The following is a 16776-nucleotide window of genomic DNA, read 5'->3' as shown; positions in this document are numbered from 1 at the left end:
AGACTCAGGAATGTTACCATGTTTAGGGCAAAGTTTGATTAAGACCTTTGAAGGCCCTACCTGCTTAAAAGGTTTTGGTACCTGTCCCACGTATATTACAATATACCTCTTATTATTTAAATTGCAACTTTTCGAACTGACTGAATATCACAGTTTTAAGATTAAACCACAAATCAGAATAAATAGATAGGATTTAAAATGTTAAAATTGGTGAACATGGTTAATAATTAAAGTGGATTATATGGTAATGAATATCAAAAATGCAAAAACAGTTATGGTGAAACTGAAAACTGACTAGTTAATCATCTCTGCAAATAAGCTTCAATATAAAATTTTAAACAATTATAAGATCATATTGTCAATCCAAATTGAAAAAGAAATCTAAGGTAACTAAAACAATTGCTATAATGATTCTGTAGACTCACAAAATATTAATGGCAAATAAACTTGAAGATGATATACTTTTCTCATCTGCTATATTTTGAATACATGAAGAACTATTTCAGTGCAACATGTTCTGTTTCATAGACCATGAATATGTATATCAATCAGTATCATGAAAGCAATTTAGATATAATCTCACACGATGATAAGGAAAAATTCTTGTATTTAAGTCAAATTCATGAAATATAACACATCTAATTCTTAAAAATGAGACACTATGATATGTTTCTCTTACTACAAAAATCTGATAATAAGAAATGTGATTTTATCATGAAAAAATCCAAATGTACTTCAAAAATAGTAATTCACTAATAACTTCAATCAGTTTTCTTAATTTCAATAATGTGTTTTGAAACATTACATTTTTAAGCAATTGCATTCAGAAAAGTAGTAGTATTTGGATGACTTTTGGTTTGCACTTCTTAATTGTGAGTCTCTGTTTGATTTATTATTAACTATGTACCTATTTATTTAGCCCTAAATACATATATGTCTCATTTCCTGTGCTTTGTTTTTCTTATTTTCTGTGATCTTTCTTTGATTAGTCTGAAACATTCTTATGCCTCCTTACCTCCCTTTTTGACTCTGTCTTTTCTCATTCCATCAGGATTTTGTATTCTTTTAATTTTATTTAACAAGATTAACTGAAATGACTGAAATTTACTTGTAACTCATGGATCAGTTAATAGCTCATTCTCATGTAAAGAACCAGGAAAGAGTTCTGGTTCACCAAGCTTAACTTCCTTACACAAGTAAATACATAATTATATTGAGAACAGAAATGTGAAAATATATGCTGAAATTTTTAGCTTTTTACTTCTTTATGGATGTAATAGATCTGTTTGATAACAATTTCTGTTCATTTGAAGTTATGAAAACCTTAAATTACATTTTTTGGTTCCAAAGTGCTATGTGAAATATTACAAACTTAATAATTTTAGCCAGTTCATGCAACTAGATGGATAACTTGAAAAATATGTTTCATCTTAATCCATATGTTTTACTTTAATGATTCAAAGATATTATCACCTTGCCATATTCAAATCTAGCTAGGAATCGGTATTTTGCTGCATTCTTCTGTTTTGGTTCTAAAAGTTCAGGCTTCTTCAAACTAATTAATAAAGTTACATGTAAAAATTTGTGAATCACTCAGTCAGCGACCTGTATAGGTACTATATGAGTAACATATATATTGTTCTTAAAACTTAATTGACATCATAATCAGCAACAACTTGTATTATTTATAGTTTGATGGAAATTTACATTTTTGAGGAGAAGTAAAATTTTATTACGTAAATGCATTACTTTTACTATTGATTTTACATGTAAAACTTATGTACAAGTTATAGACTTTCTTTCTAGTTTGCAAATCTTCTACCTGGCTTCTAATCTTTCTACCTTGCAAACTTTACAACTTTCATTTGCTTCTACAGTTGTCTGAGTGCTATTAAAGTTAAACTGTAAATGAAACAAGCTAAGATGCTGAATTCTTGATGATGTGTTTTAAATATGAATTTTATGTCATTTTATTATTTTTTCTTCAGCCTGTGTAATAATTATAGATTTTTTAAAGAATTATCTATTTATTAAATTAAAATAGCATTTTTTTGGCTGATTTTTTGTTCCTCCTTTTTAAAATTTGTTTTTTAGGAAAAACGATCCATGTTTCCTCGTTTCTATTTTTTGGGGGATGAAGACCTACTTGAAATTCTTGGCCAATCTACAAAAGCTATTGTAATTCAATCCCATTTGAAGAAATTGTTTGCTGGTATCCATCATGTTCTGTTTGATGACAGCATGACAAGCATTATTGCTATGGTATCTGTAGAAAATGAAGCTGTAAATTTGCGGAAACCTGTTCTAGTCACATCTGAAATTGAGGTTTCTGATTTTTTTTTCTCATTTACTTTATTCAAGTAATCTTACTTCCCCATAGAGTACAGATATTATAAGTATTTTTCTGTATGTAATTTAAATATTTATACTTCTATGTGTTCATGTTTTATTATCAAATATGTTTTAATTGTATTAGAGTGAAAAAGAGATGTATGCAAATTATTATGAACATAACCTAAAATGTGAATTTCATCTCACAGATAATGGTAAATGTTAATTGAATGAAAGCTTATTTAACTACTGTTGGAAAAGTTCTCTTACAGATATTAGTAAATTTTAAAAAGATGCAAAATTATGCTTTGATTTATGTTCTGTACTGTAAGATGTTCAAATAGAGAAACTTCAGGCTTTATATTTTTAACCTTCTGAGTGACTATGCTTTCTAGATCAGATTATGATCAGCTGTATTTGCACAGCATTTGTTAGCTAGATTTATATATTGGGTCATTTGGGAAGTTCTTTGATTTTTCAAATCAAAGCGTATTTTCTTCTCATTATTTTGTTACTGCTAATAAAAAGTTATCTTGATCAAAGCAGGTGCTTAAATATGGTCTTTTCTGCTCACACTGCATAATTCTAGCACATGTTGTCTGCATAATTTTTGTTTTAGAGCAGCAATAAGAATGGAGAACCCAAAAGTTCATTTTTGTCATGTTAATAACATGTCTTAACAACAACTGTTTTAATTTTTTAAAAAATTTCTAATTAAAAGCACTCGTAAAATTTGTGCTATATATGAACAAAGTGCGGTTTCTGGTGACACAGCTCATAGGTGGTTTAAGCTCGGAAATTTCAGCCTTGAAAATGATGCCAATTCTAAACAACTACCTTCTGTAATCAAGGATCTATTAAAAGAAGGATTTTTATTTATCATCCAAAATCTGTAGAACTTTCTAGATGGCCCAACACTTATTTACGTTACTCTTTGTTCCTTAATTTATTGGGATGATATGATATTCAAAGATTACCTTCAAAGAAAATAAGAAAGAAAATATATTAAATAATAAGGAAAGCTATATATAGTAGTAACAAATCACTTGATCAGATAAAAGCAGTCAGATACAAATTTTTATATGGTCCCCAGTGTAAAATGGATAATTTCCAAAACAAACAACTATTATTTCTTAATTTCTTCTCAAATTTGATTAAAATCTCCTTGAACTGCTTAACGCTAGGCTCTGAAAATGGATCTAAGTCATTAAATTTATTCTTGAATATTTGTACCAGTTTCACATGTAAAGGTATGTGATGTTTTATGTTTAACTTATAAAAGCTTAATGAATATTTAAAAAACTATAAATTTTTATCCCTGGGGCTATAAAAAATATTTAAATTCGATACTGTTAAAGATAGGATATGTCCCACCAACTTCACTGAAACTGTTTTCATAAAATTTTCTGCTTTATTTTGAATAACACTGGAAAATGCATCTTTCTAGATTATATTTTAATAAAAGCTGTAACTATCTTTTTTGAATACTTTGTACAATGACTGTCTAATTTATTTTTTACAGTTTCAGGATTTTCTGCTGAGATAGATTTTAGAAATAAAATTCCTGGTATAGAAAATCCATTCTTTGCATTCTTTTTAAGGAATTTATGATTATTAATATGAGAAGGGTATAAAGCTTGTGTAAATGGGATATAATCTTGATCAATTTATGGATGGTTTTGTCAACTGATATCTATAAGTGAAATGTTTTAACTTATTGGAGGTGCTAAGGCAACAAGAATCAGTGTAAAATCATAATTCTAGCACGTGTTGTCTAAGGTATACTTTAAAATTTGCAATAATTAATAAATTCTCCATTTTCACTTCTGCAGCTGAAGTATAAGTTTCTATATTTAAAACCTTTAAAAAACAGACCTATAAATTTGTGAATATTATGCTGATTCTTGACCCTTAGTAATTCCAATAATCATTATTTGGCATGTGATATGAATTCGGAATGTTTCAGTGTATAAACCTCATTTTTTTTTCATAAAACACAGATTAAAATTTTAATAGGTAGGTGTTTGTCACTTTATATAGAATATTTTTTGTGAGATTTTTTATGATATTTTGGGTAATAAAATTCTTATTTTCAGGTATGGTTAAAGGAACTGGCTGATGAGATGAGAAATACTTTGCAGACTATATTGCTACAATGTTTAGACTTAAGTAAAAGAGGTGGAGAACAAAATATAAATCCACTTGAATTTCCAACTCAAGTATGTAGTCATTTCTTTCACCTGTATTTCATTTCTCCCCTCAGACCCTTATAATAATTTTTTTGACATTTCTGCATTGTAATGTAATACATGCAAAATAAATTAATTTTCACATTGTTTTGGGAATTTATGGATAAATTATAAGTTTTTTGACAACATTTGATTATTTAACGAAAACGTTTTTATTTGTCTATACAAATAAACATTTTAACAAAAATATGCTATTTAAAATGTATTTTGATTGATGAAGTGAATTTATTTTATTGTTAAAATTATTTAGTATTTTCTATATATGTATCAGTGCTCTGTTTTTATTGTAAATGCCTATAGTGAATTTTGACAAATTTGTCGTTTCAAATAAGTCTTACATTTGAATGTAAATTTTACCTTCTTTTAAAATTAATTTTGAGTTTATCTAGTTGACATATGAACTCAGAATTTAGGTTTATATTTTTATTTAAAATTTACTGTGATGCAATAAAGCAAGTGGCTATAAAATTTTACTGAGATGTTTTTATCAGATTGTAAAGTCTGTATATGCTATCATCAAAAACTGCTGTTGCTTATAACCCAATTTACCAAAATAAATATATAATTATTTTATACAAAGTACTTATATCTTAAAAGAAATATATATGTATATATATTCTTTTTGCAGGTATTGTGTTTAAGTGAACAAATCTTATTCACTGAAAGGTGTGAAGAAGCTATATCTCAAAATTCTCTTTCAATGTTTTTGAAAGAACTAAAAACTCAGCTGGATTCCTATACGGATATGAATATGTCATCTAATGCAATGCCATTACTGCGTCTCAAATTGAAGGCCCTGATTCTAGACACAATTTACAATATCAGCATCATTGATGAACTTATTGAAGAGAAAGTAAGAAATAAAGAAGACTGGTCTTGGCAAAAACGACTAAGGTATACTTTAAAATTATTTATTTACTATTTTTTATAGAAGATAATTTACAGCTTCTAATTTTAAACGTGTGTTCTGAAAGTTCTAAAGATTAAAATACACTAAAAATTTCTGGATTCCAAATTTTTAGGACTTATTATAAATAAGAAATACCAGGAGCCTGGATAGATTCCTTTTGAGTAGCTTCAGAATTCTGATATTCGAGAGTGGTTACTTAATGCATCTGCTATTCTATTATAAAAACATTTATGTTTTAATTAAATTAAAAATGTATTCAAACTATATGAAAATGTTGTTTTGACCAATCTTCTCGTAATACGACAAGATGAAATTTAAGAAGCATTGGGAGAGTATGCAATCACTGTTTACATTCTAAAGTTAAATACTTTATTATCATTTAGATTTTTGAAATTCCTGTTGCATTGGTGAATAAAAATCAGCTTTTAAGGAATTATTAAGAGGAATAAAGGAAATCTATTTATATCTGTAGACTTAATTAGTTACTGGAAGACATATGTTATTGCTATATTGGTACTGCACAAGGTTGGGATCTTTGAAAAAAAAAATATAAGCCATGACAATGAACAAAAATAAAAGATCAAATCTCTTAAGTGATATTTTCTTTTTTAATTATATTCATATTTTAATCTAAACAGTTTTTTTTTTTTTTTTTTTAAGTGGATAAATTACAGTGAAACTTCCCTATGTCAACTGCTGGTCATACTAAAAAATTTCGATCTCTGTGCTCTTCTGTTAAGTTGTTAAGTGAGGTTTAGCACCAAAGTTTATTTCTGCTGTCAGGAATACTGTTCATGCTCAAAGATGATTACCATGAGAACTTTCACTGTATTATACAGTCAAAAGTCGTTAATCCGGTATCTCGTCGGGACTTCGGCGATTCCGGATTATCGATTTTTCCGGATTATAGATCATCAGTTTAAATCTGGTAAGATGGCATGCAGAAATTATAAAATTAAAAATATGAAACCGTAATTTATGAAATAAAGAGCAATTATGATCTAAAGGGTATCAAAATTTACAAAAAGAAAAAGCTTAATATTTATTTGTTTACTTTATTAAACATTTCTTTTAATGTAAGTTAAGTTGCTTCGTTTCATGTCATAATACTTTCTCTTTAATTCTATTAAACAGATATAATTTCTTGTTTAGTTACAAAGTTCCTCTGTTCAAGTCCTATAATTGCTGTGTCGAGAATACCGACTAATTTGTCAATCGAAATTTTTTCGTTTTCAATAACCTCTGTGTCACTTTCTTCACTATCGGAAGCGAATTATAATGACGAGGAGCTTGATTTTAATCATATCAAAGACGGAGTACACCGAGATGAAATACTACATTTAGTAAGGAATTATAAGCCAAATAAAATAAAAACATCTGCCCTGAAGATAAGGATAGTGCTGACAGATCAACTTCCAATTCATTGCGCGCCGCGGCATTCCCCCCCCCCTCCTGCCGCAGAGCAGCGTGAAATTGATAAACAGATTTCAGCATAGTTTTATCTAACCATGCTAAAATCTGTTTATCAATTATTCCTTTATCCATTTTTTGCAGCAAATCCACTTTTTGTTTAATGGACTTCGAAACTTACTTTCGCTTTGTAGATCCTTTACATATTAGTAAATATACGTAGGTAAGTTGAAAAAAAAGCTTCCCCTGTCGACTGTGGTCAGAGTTGTGTATGAAAGTCAAAAACTAGAATGAGACATTAAAAATATGACATATTTTTCCACATAGGTATCAAGTACATTGAGACATTTGTCATATCGCTTGATAAGCTTCAAAAAGCCCTCCAGGAAAAAATCAGGGCTTTGCATATGGAAGAAGCGTTGAACGGCTTGTTCATTTGAGCCCCGGTAGGTATGGAGAGAAGGTGCGTTTTGAATTCGTGGTCAAAGGAGGAAGTTAGAGCGGTTATCCGCTATGAATGGGCAGATGGAGTATCAGGAACAGAAATTCATAACCGCCTCGTGGAAGTCTATGGGCCAGGTGTGATGTCAAAGCAAATGGTGCGGAGATAGTGTCGCACATTCAGCAAGTGGACGTCAGCAAGTGGAGGACATACCGAGAGCTGGACGGACGCGCACGGCCACTACAGATGCAAATGTCAGGAAGGTGGATGACATGGTTAGAGCGAACCGGCATATCACCATCGATGAAGTAGCGGAAGAACTTGGAATCTCACATGAGTGAGCTCAAAACATCATCCATGACATTCTTCGATACAGAAAAGTGTCAGCACGATGGGTGCCCTGACAATTGACCTCGACACACAAGGAACAACGCATGGGGGTCAGCCTGGAACATCTCGTGCGTTACCATGAAGATGGCAATGACTTTCTGTTTCGGATTGTGACGGGGGATGAAACCTGGGTCCACCATTTCATGCCAGAATTGAAGGCCGCATCTATGGAGTGGAAACATCCGTCATCACCTGTCCGAAAGAAGTTCAAGACAACTCCCTCTGCAGGTAAAGTGCTCCTCACAGTTTTCTGGGACGCCCAAGGAGTTTTGTTGCTGGACTTTTTGGAGGATGGAAACATCAATGCTACGCGCTACTGTGACACCCTGTCGAAATTGAAAGAGGCGATTCGGAAAAAGCGGCCTGGCCTTCTTACATCTGGCGTTCTGCTGTTGGATGACAATGCCAGACCACATTCAGCGATGGCAATGCAAAACCATATTGCAACTCTTGGTTGGGAGCGCCTACACCATCCGCCATACAGTCCTGATCTCGCACCAAGCGACTTCCATCTGTTTCCGGCTTTAAAGAAAAATCTCGGGGGAAGGCGCTTTGGAAGCAATACTGAAGTGAAACAAGCCGTTCAACGCTTCTTCCATATGCAAAGCCCTGATTTTTTCCTGGAGGGCTTTTTGAAGCTTATCAAGCGATATGACAAATGTCTCAATGTACTTGGTACCTATGTGGAAAAATAAAGGTATGCCATATCTTTAATGTCTCATTCTATTTTTTGACTTTCATGCACAACTCTGACCACAGTCGACAGGGAAAACTTATTTTTCAACTTACCCTCGTATATCGGAAATTCTATTTGACATAATCGAAAGTTCAAGCTTACTTTTATAAAATTGCTCTAACAGTCTGCAAAAAATAATAAGCAGGATCCAATTCGAAGATTAAGGAACACCGCAATCTGCAACATTAACTGAATTAGATCATTTTAGCTTAGCTTATACCGTCCGTTATACATTAAATGCGCATGCGTAAATGTATTATGCGCATGCGCACACACATATTCGCAGCCGTAAAGGTCTTACGACGTCAATGCGACGCATGCGCAGAAAGTTTGTAGCTTTGAGGTCCGAATTATAGATCATTCCGGATTATGGGTGTCCGAATTAACGACTTTTGACTGTATTAATTTTGACTTATGGTTTGAATCTAGCAAATAATTTGATGCTTACTTGGAAGTAAGATGAAACACTCTCTTAATTTAGTTGTTGTTAATTGATGGTAGATTGGTTTATTCCCTTGATAAGTCGATTCATCTGTGGTCAATGACAATAACTACTTTTTAATATTTAGGATTTACTTTTGGTTTTTGTATTTTTTGCGATTTAAGATTTTTCTTAGCAGATTTTTAAACAAAAAATTGAAACTATTATTTAAAAGGTCTTTAAATTCTGACTATAATTTTTTTTTTTTTTTTTTTTTGTCATTCTTGCTTTTAAATTGATTTTGAGTGCCTTGGAGATGGAATATGGAAAGTTTTCTTATTATAAATTATTATGAATCATTAGTTTATTACTTTGCAGCTTTAGCACAAGTCATAGGCTTTTTAATTTACTTTTAATTTGAATTTATATTCTTTGTTATTAAACATATTTTAAGATACTACTACTGTTTCTAGATTTTATGTAAACAGCAAAGGTATAGTTGTTTGCAGAATGGTGGATGCTGAGTTTGAATACAGTTATGAATATCAAGGAATTGCTGCAAAGTTAGTTCATACACCATTAACAGATAAATGTTATCTTACGTTAACACAAGGTGAGTTTCTGCTTACATGCCATAGTTATAACAATCATTTTAGAATTTAAAAGGAAAAAAGCATAGTTCTCTAGAGCAATCTTAATTGTCTTATGAATGGAAGAAAAGCATTTGACATTTATCTGCTTAAGATAAAAATCTTGTTTAATTAAAACCTAAATTTAAAATTTGGTCTTTCTTCATGTATTCAAGTTTCTGTTTAAATATTGTTGCAAATATAGGTAAACCGTTTATTACATCTTACAATTATTGTTGAATTAATAAAATGCATTTTTGCTTTATTTGAATATTTTTCTCTCGGTTATTCTATTTTTTCCAGTGACTGCACTAGTTAAGTATTTATTATTATTAGCTGAATCCATTATTCATTAAGTTGTCTCATCATTCGGAATGTTGTCCAAGGTGCACCACATTGGGGGACCATATTACGTCCTCAAAAGACTTGTGGTTCAGCTTTGATGAAGAACGTCACTGAGGGCAGATCCAAGGATTTTTGTCTCCTCTTCTCCTAATTGCAACTTTCCAAGGGGATTTTCAGCTGAACAGTATTTTCAATTCCCCTATGTCACAAAGACACACATGTACACTTACAAACATGCATGCCTTTTCCAGAACTCAGATCAGGGCCCAAGGATATGTGGAGGGCTTTCCTCTACCATGTCAACAGAATGGCTTTTGGCTACACTATACAGTACAAAGTCCGTAATCCGGACTCGTCGGGACTTCAGAGATTCCGGATTAGGGGTTTTTTCAGATTATAGATCATCAATTTAAATCTGGTAAGATGGCATACAGAAAATATACAATTAAAAATATGAAACCGTAATTTATGAAATAAAGAGAAATTATGATCTAAAGGGTATCGAAATAAAAAATAAATAAATAAATAAAAAAGAGGGAGCAGCTTAATATTTATTTGTTTACTTTATTAAACATTTCTTTCAATGCAAGTTGTTTAAGTTGCTTCGTTTTTTTGTGCTAATACTTTCTCTTTAATTCTATAAACAGACATAATTTCTTGTTCAGTTACAAAGTTCCACCTATCGGAAGCGGTATTTTCTGGATCTAGAACCATGCTACAGATTTCGCCATCCGTTAATTGATTGATGGTTGGGGCATTGTCATCGCAATGAAAAACTTCTGTTATATCATCTTCATTAATTACCGCTTCTCCACATTTCTTTACAAAATCCAATAGCTGGAAAATTTCACCTTTAGTTTGCTATGTCCAAAAACCTTCAAATTCGCAGCTATCATCTTCATCATCCTCACAATGGCATATGGCAGCTAGCCATAAATTATGCCAAGCATTTTTTAACATATCTGGAGATACATCCTCCCAACGTGCATGCGTAACATTAAACGCGCATGCGTAGCATTAAACATAAATTTAAAATATGAAGTTAATTTTTTCCCAAAAATTTCTTAAATTGAAAAAGGATATTCTAAATGTTTTAAAGTTAAAATTCAAAATAGAAAGTTAAATTAATTCCATTGAACTTCTTGAATTCCATTTATTTACTTTAATATAAATGCGAGTATATATATTATCTAATACTATCATGGAAATATATTTTATTACATTGAAATGTGGATTCTTTGCAACTAGCTTTTTGTCTAATTTATTATTTTTTTATACGTGATAAATGCATTCTATTTGAGTAAAGAACATAGTATGAAAATTAAAATTACTTTAACATTGCTATTTAAACTGTTAAGTTCGACTTTTAAGTCACTGCAGTTATTGCTTCATTGTACATATTTCTCATTTACTGGAATAAAAGGAAATTAAGATAATTTTTAAATTTTTAAAAGGCGATTTCTGGCAGACGGTTCTCTGCTCTGATATACTTACAAAATGGTTTGATTAATTTAGGTTACTTTTTTTTTTTCAAGATTAATAAAGGCAAACTGCCTATATACTGTTTAGTATTTTTCTTAAAAAATTGCTGCTTCTTCATCCTGTCTTCTCTTTCAGATGTAATAGCTTTATGCTGAATTTTTTTCTGCAGAACTATAATTAATTGATTAATAAATTCATGAGTTATTTACAAAATTTCAGTTAGTAAAAGCTGCATTCAAAACATCAAATGAAGTTTCCAGTTAACGGCTTTAAAAGTTTTAAATTTAACAATTGCAATTCAAATTATAGTTTAATACTTAATTTTTTAAGATATAGAACATAGCAATCATATATTTAAAGCAAGCTTTTCAAATATAACAATATGAAATTGTACAAAAAATTTATGATTACATGTCCCACCAGTGGCCAAGTGATAAAGTCGCTGAACACTGGTAGTTTGACCTGAGTTGAATTGCAGGTGATAGGCTAGCTGCAGGGGCATTTTTGTGGTTTTCTTCATATTTAACTTGAACATAAGCCAGTTTCACTAAGAAAATCCTCCATGAGGTTATCTCTTAAGCAGAATGTTCTCACTGGCTTTGAATCAAATAAAATCTAGCTTTGCTATTATATTATTTCATTATAAATTAATATTATGTAAAGACTTATGCATTTTAATAAAGAAAAGCTTTAATTATTCAAAATGTAGGTATGTATTTTTTTCGTTGGATTCCTTGTACCTGAATCTTGAAAAAAATACATTAAATGGCAATTTCTTTTTCCGAAAACATGAAATCCATGTGCTGAAAATAATAAGTACCTCTTCGATTTACATTGTTTAGTAAAACAAGGTAATGCGAAGCATTAACGATTTCTACTATAATTTTTTATGTAATATGTAAATGTGCAAATAATGTAATCGTAACAAGATCATTTTGGGCTTATTTCTGTCTTTCTTTAATTTGGCTGATTTTTCAACTTATTCTGTTTTTTTTTTTTTTTTTTTTTTTTTTTTTTTTCAGTTGCAATGCGAGCATTCCATTAATGCCGATTTCGTTTTTATTTATCATTTAGGTATGCACATGGGAATGGGAGGTAATCCATACGGGCCAGCAGGCACCGGCAAAACTGAATCTGTGAAAGCACTAGGTTCTTTATTTGGACGACAAGTTTTAGTTTTCAACTGTGATGAAGTAAGTTGATTTATTAATTCAAGCAGCATAAATTGTGATTAAATATGTGAATATGAGATTTTTTCTACTTAAAGCTCTTTCACAGATTTTGAAATGTAAGTGGGATGAAATTTCACTGAAATTTCAGAATGATTATATAGTCAAACACAATAGTAAAGGCAAAGCTGCAAACTACTGAGTTTTATCGGGATATTCCCGATTTTTCATCGCATATCCCGCAAATCATCTTGCTTTTATTTTATATAGATATAAACTATTTCCTTGATATGAAGAAGTAGTTTAGAAGTTTTGAGAGAACTTCTGATAGCTAAGTATCAAAGAAAAAGAAACTTGTGTGAATAAAATTTTGGTAACAAGTTCTTATATTAGGCTAAGGCTTTTATCATGTTTTCATCTTTTAATGACGCTTAAAACTGTGCAAGTTCCATATTTTTTTACCCAAGGTATATTTTTCAGCATAATTTTTCTAACTTTTAAGCAATTTTTTAAGAATCTTAAGAAAGAATTCTTAAGAAAATGCGATTTGTTGCCGCATGTTGAAAACAGCCACCTAAAGGAAATTATTTCAGTAAACTATACACCGGCAATTCGTTTAATATCTAATTTAAAGTAACATGATCAGTATCGTGGCACTTGCCTGCACTTCATATGGATGTTCTATAATATGCCGTTCTATATAACACAAGTTATTTAATATATACATATAGATGAAAATTTAACATAAATTTGTATTTACTATATGTTTAATGCAATTTTGTCCACAATTTATTTAAAATAATAGCATAATTCAAAAGAACTTATTTAATATATATATTAATTATCGCATTTAACACAATTATGTAAGAAATTTATTTAAAATAACATATATAAGTATGCCAGAAAATTATATTTATTATTTTATTTAATACAATTTCATTAGCAGTTTATTAAAAAATACATCATACACTAACGTGAAAAACTTAAAGCAACAAACTCATTTTTCAGCACACAAGTGTAAAATTGTTGAAAGGGGCATTTTGCAATCAATACAGTGAAAAGCCAACTCAGTAGGAAGGTGATGCATGTGCAAATATCAGCGCCATGATGTCAGCGAGTATGTCAGGGCACGCAAAACACGAGGAATCAGCTGGTTCAGTGCAAGGCAACTTATAAAGAAGAAAGGAAGGTGCATTTCCAGGCATTCTGCAAATGAAAGTGAGACTGTACGTGCAGTGTGGCTACAAGAAAACATCAGGGTGCCTTCACGCAGGGTAGAATGATTGGCAAGCTTGAAGAGGAAAGTTTTTTACCCAAGAGTTTGGAAATTTTAAAAGTGTTGTTTCACGAGCTTGGAAAACCTCGCGAACGATTGGTACAACGGTACAACTGTTAAAAAGGTTATAGGTGGTAGGCCAAGAAAAACAACAGTGACTGATGACCGATATACCCAGAGCCAGATTTAGATGTGATAAGGCCCTAAGCTATTTGAGATATGGGGCCCTTTATAAGTCTGTTATAATATATTTTAATACTATTTATACTGTATTTTAATTGGGGGGCTTCCAAGAAAGTGGGGGGGGGCCTTAAGCTATAGCTTCTGTAGCTTATATGTAAATCCGGCCCTGGATATATCGCCGCGCAGGTGAAAAAACATCGAAATCAGACAGTGGGCAGCATTGCTCAGCAGTTGCGCACGTCAATCGGACGTCATGTATACCGGTTTACTGTGGCCAGACGGCCTCATAACAGTGGCCTATTCCTGAACACTGAATCCCACTTACAGCAGCCCATCGGCAGCACTGTTTACCACTGGTATAGAGAACACAGAGACTAGACACCTCATCAATGAAGTCAGATCCTCTTTACCGATGAGAGTCTTTTCAGTCTGACAAACGATTCTAGTCCCCAACCCGGCCTTGATATACAGTGAGGTAGGAGATATGGAGAAAGGTCCAAGTAACATAAGGGAAAGATACCATTGGACTGATCTTGTTGTGCTTGTATAAGGAATCATTTTGAGGAAAGGACGGACGAAGGTCCACATTTTTGACAGAGCTTCACTTACCACAAATCGTTACTGTGATGAAGTCCTCCACATGTGTCTTTTCCGGGACGCAGTTGATCCTGACTGTTTTTGCAGATGACAATGGAGGCCACACAGTATTCATGCTGTTGATTAGCTTCTGGAAAGTGAAGATATCAATAGAAAGAACTGGGCAGCGTGCTTGCTTGATTTAAATCCCACTGAACATGTGTGGGATACTTTAGGGAGATGCCAGTCGGCATGATCTTTCCCTTCGGGGAACACCAGACTAATCAGATGATCAGATGCTTTTTGAAGAATGGTAACTTTTAACCCAAGAATTTTTAGATACTCTGATGTTTATTAACTGCAATGGCTGCGTTGCACCGTCAGTTGATAGTATCAACTGACGGCGCAATGCAGCCATTGCGGTTAGAGGAAGTCATATCCTTTACTAAGGCTTTCTGGCTAGTTCCTCTTGGCCAGACAGTTTTCTGCGGCATTTTTCTATCCCTTCTGTACTTGTTGCATTCTATTCATTTTTTGACTAATATAATTTCCTCATCCTTTAAGTGCTACATTGTGCTTTTGTAGTATGAATTTTATGCCAGCCAAATGATTTTTTGCTTAATTACGGCCAAAATCAGATACTTGCTTAAAATTTGTGCAGTAGTATATCTGGATAATCCATTTTTTATAGATTTTTTCTGGTGGTCACAGTTCAGCAGTTACTGCTATTAATGCCAAAACATCAGCTCTAGTTTCATTTTCCGTTGACGCAAGACTGAAAATAGTAAGCATAATGAAAATTTTGTAACGAAAAACCTCTTTTTGGCATTATTTAATTACGAAAAACAGTTGGATCGTTAATAGTTTGTTTCTCACACATGCGTGGATCGGTAACGTGTTGTTTCTCGCCTGTGCAAAAAGCGCCAAATTCAGTTTTGTGGCAAGGTCGTAACAGTAGAGAAGCGCCGAATTTTCCAACTGGTATTTAGTAGGTAATATTGCTGTTAGACGTAACTAATGTTTAATTGGCAAATATTAATATTTAATTTTTCTTTACATTAGTAAGCTTATCCACATTATTGTATGCATATTAATTGTTAATTTAATTTTGATTGTGTTTAAATTGCATTTTGATAATTAAAAGCTTTCTTTCCTACTTGGAGTTGCATGAGTATAAAATTTTAAGAAATTAAAAAATCGAATGAAGTTAGACTGAAAGCATTAAATTAGAACATAGAATAATAAATTAATTATTAAGTGATTATATTTTAACTCTGAATTATGTTATAATTAGTTTAATAATTTGAGAGGTGTATTATAAAGTAACTCCAAAGTTGTCAGTCTGAAGTTTTTTGAGGTCACATCAGCATGCTGAATGAAAATGCATTCTTTACCTTTTCACGTCTCTCAGTTAGAGCTTATTCTAAAATTAGAAGTGTTCGAGCCCTTTGCAAGACCGTCAGGAAAGAGGAACAAGAATAAATTAATGAATAAAATGGCCATTAAAATGATTAATAATTTAAAAATTAAATAGTTAAATATTACAAGATTAATTGATAATTATGCAATTAATATTAATTATTATTCTTTAATATAATTAAAGATTAAAGTAATGAAATGATTACAATTAAATAAAATTTACTGAGATAAATTAAAATTTAATAAGCGATTTTTAGTATTATTTTATTGCTAAAAATAAAATATCCGAGATCAGATTTCTTCTGAAATTGTTGTTCAGTTACACAGAAGAAGTGCCGGAGCTTTCCTATTTAGTGCTCCGGTTGAGCTCTGTCTAGAATTATGATTTATCTCCAAAACTAAGAGGTACCGGAGCTAGGTTGCGGTGGGTTCCGGTGCGATTTAAGCTCTGCTGTCAGTATTTCATATCAATTGTAATAACAACTCTGATATTTTTACAGGTTTTGAACGATAAACCCTATTTATAAGCTTTTATTTAGTTCACTCGTGGTGTTGCACTGTGAGGCGAATTTTATCATCGATTTTTGACCTATTTTCTGATAAGCTACCGAGTTCAAATTTTAGACACAATGTGAATGACATTACAGTATGGTGAAGCGATTTTTCATTAGTTTTTTTTTTAATTATTATTATTGTTATTATTTTATATAATGTTTAACCGATTTTTCGCGTATACCTTCTTTTAACAAACAATCGAAGCATATCGAATTTTACTGTTGATACCATTGAATAAAGCGGAAAAAAACCT

General features: G+C 31.5%; 1 protein-coding gene across 1 annotated transcript in view; it reads left to right on the top strand.

Moving 5' to 3' along the window:
• btv (dynein cytoplasmic heavy chain beethoven) overlaps positions 1–16776 on the top strand; it is a 256105-nt gene that overhangs the window by 89338 nt on the left and 149991 nt on the right. The window contains exons 24-28 of the mRNA XM_085822605.1: positions 2095–2325; positions 4428–4550; positions 5209–5474; positions 9363–9502; positions 12420–12538. Coding sequence (XP_085678731.1) covers positions 2095–2325; positions 4428–4550; positions 5209–5474; positions 9363–9502; positions 12420–12538 — 879 coding nt within the window. The remainder of the gene's footprint in view (positions 1–2094; positions 2326–4427; positions 4551–5208; positions 5475–9362; positions 9503–12419; positions 12539–16776) is intronic.

This window comes from Stegodyphus dumicola, chromosome 8 (assembly GCF_044657685.1).
Source record: "Stegodyphus dumicola isolate Sdum_Otavi_A_Nest chromosome 8, ASM4465768v1".
Lineage (NCBI taxonomy): Eukaryota > Metazoa > Arthropoda > Arachnida > Araneae > Eresidae > Stegodyphus > Stegodyphus dumicola.
Note: the sequence above shows the minus strand (reverse complement) of the source record. Positions and strands in the feature narration are given on the sequence as shown.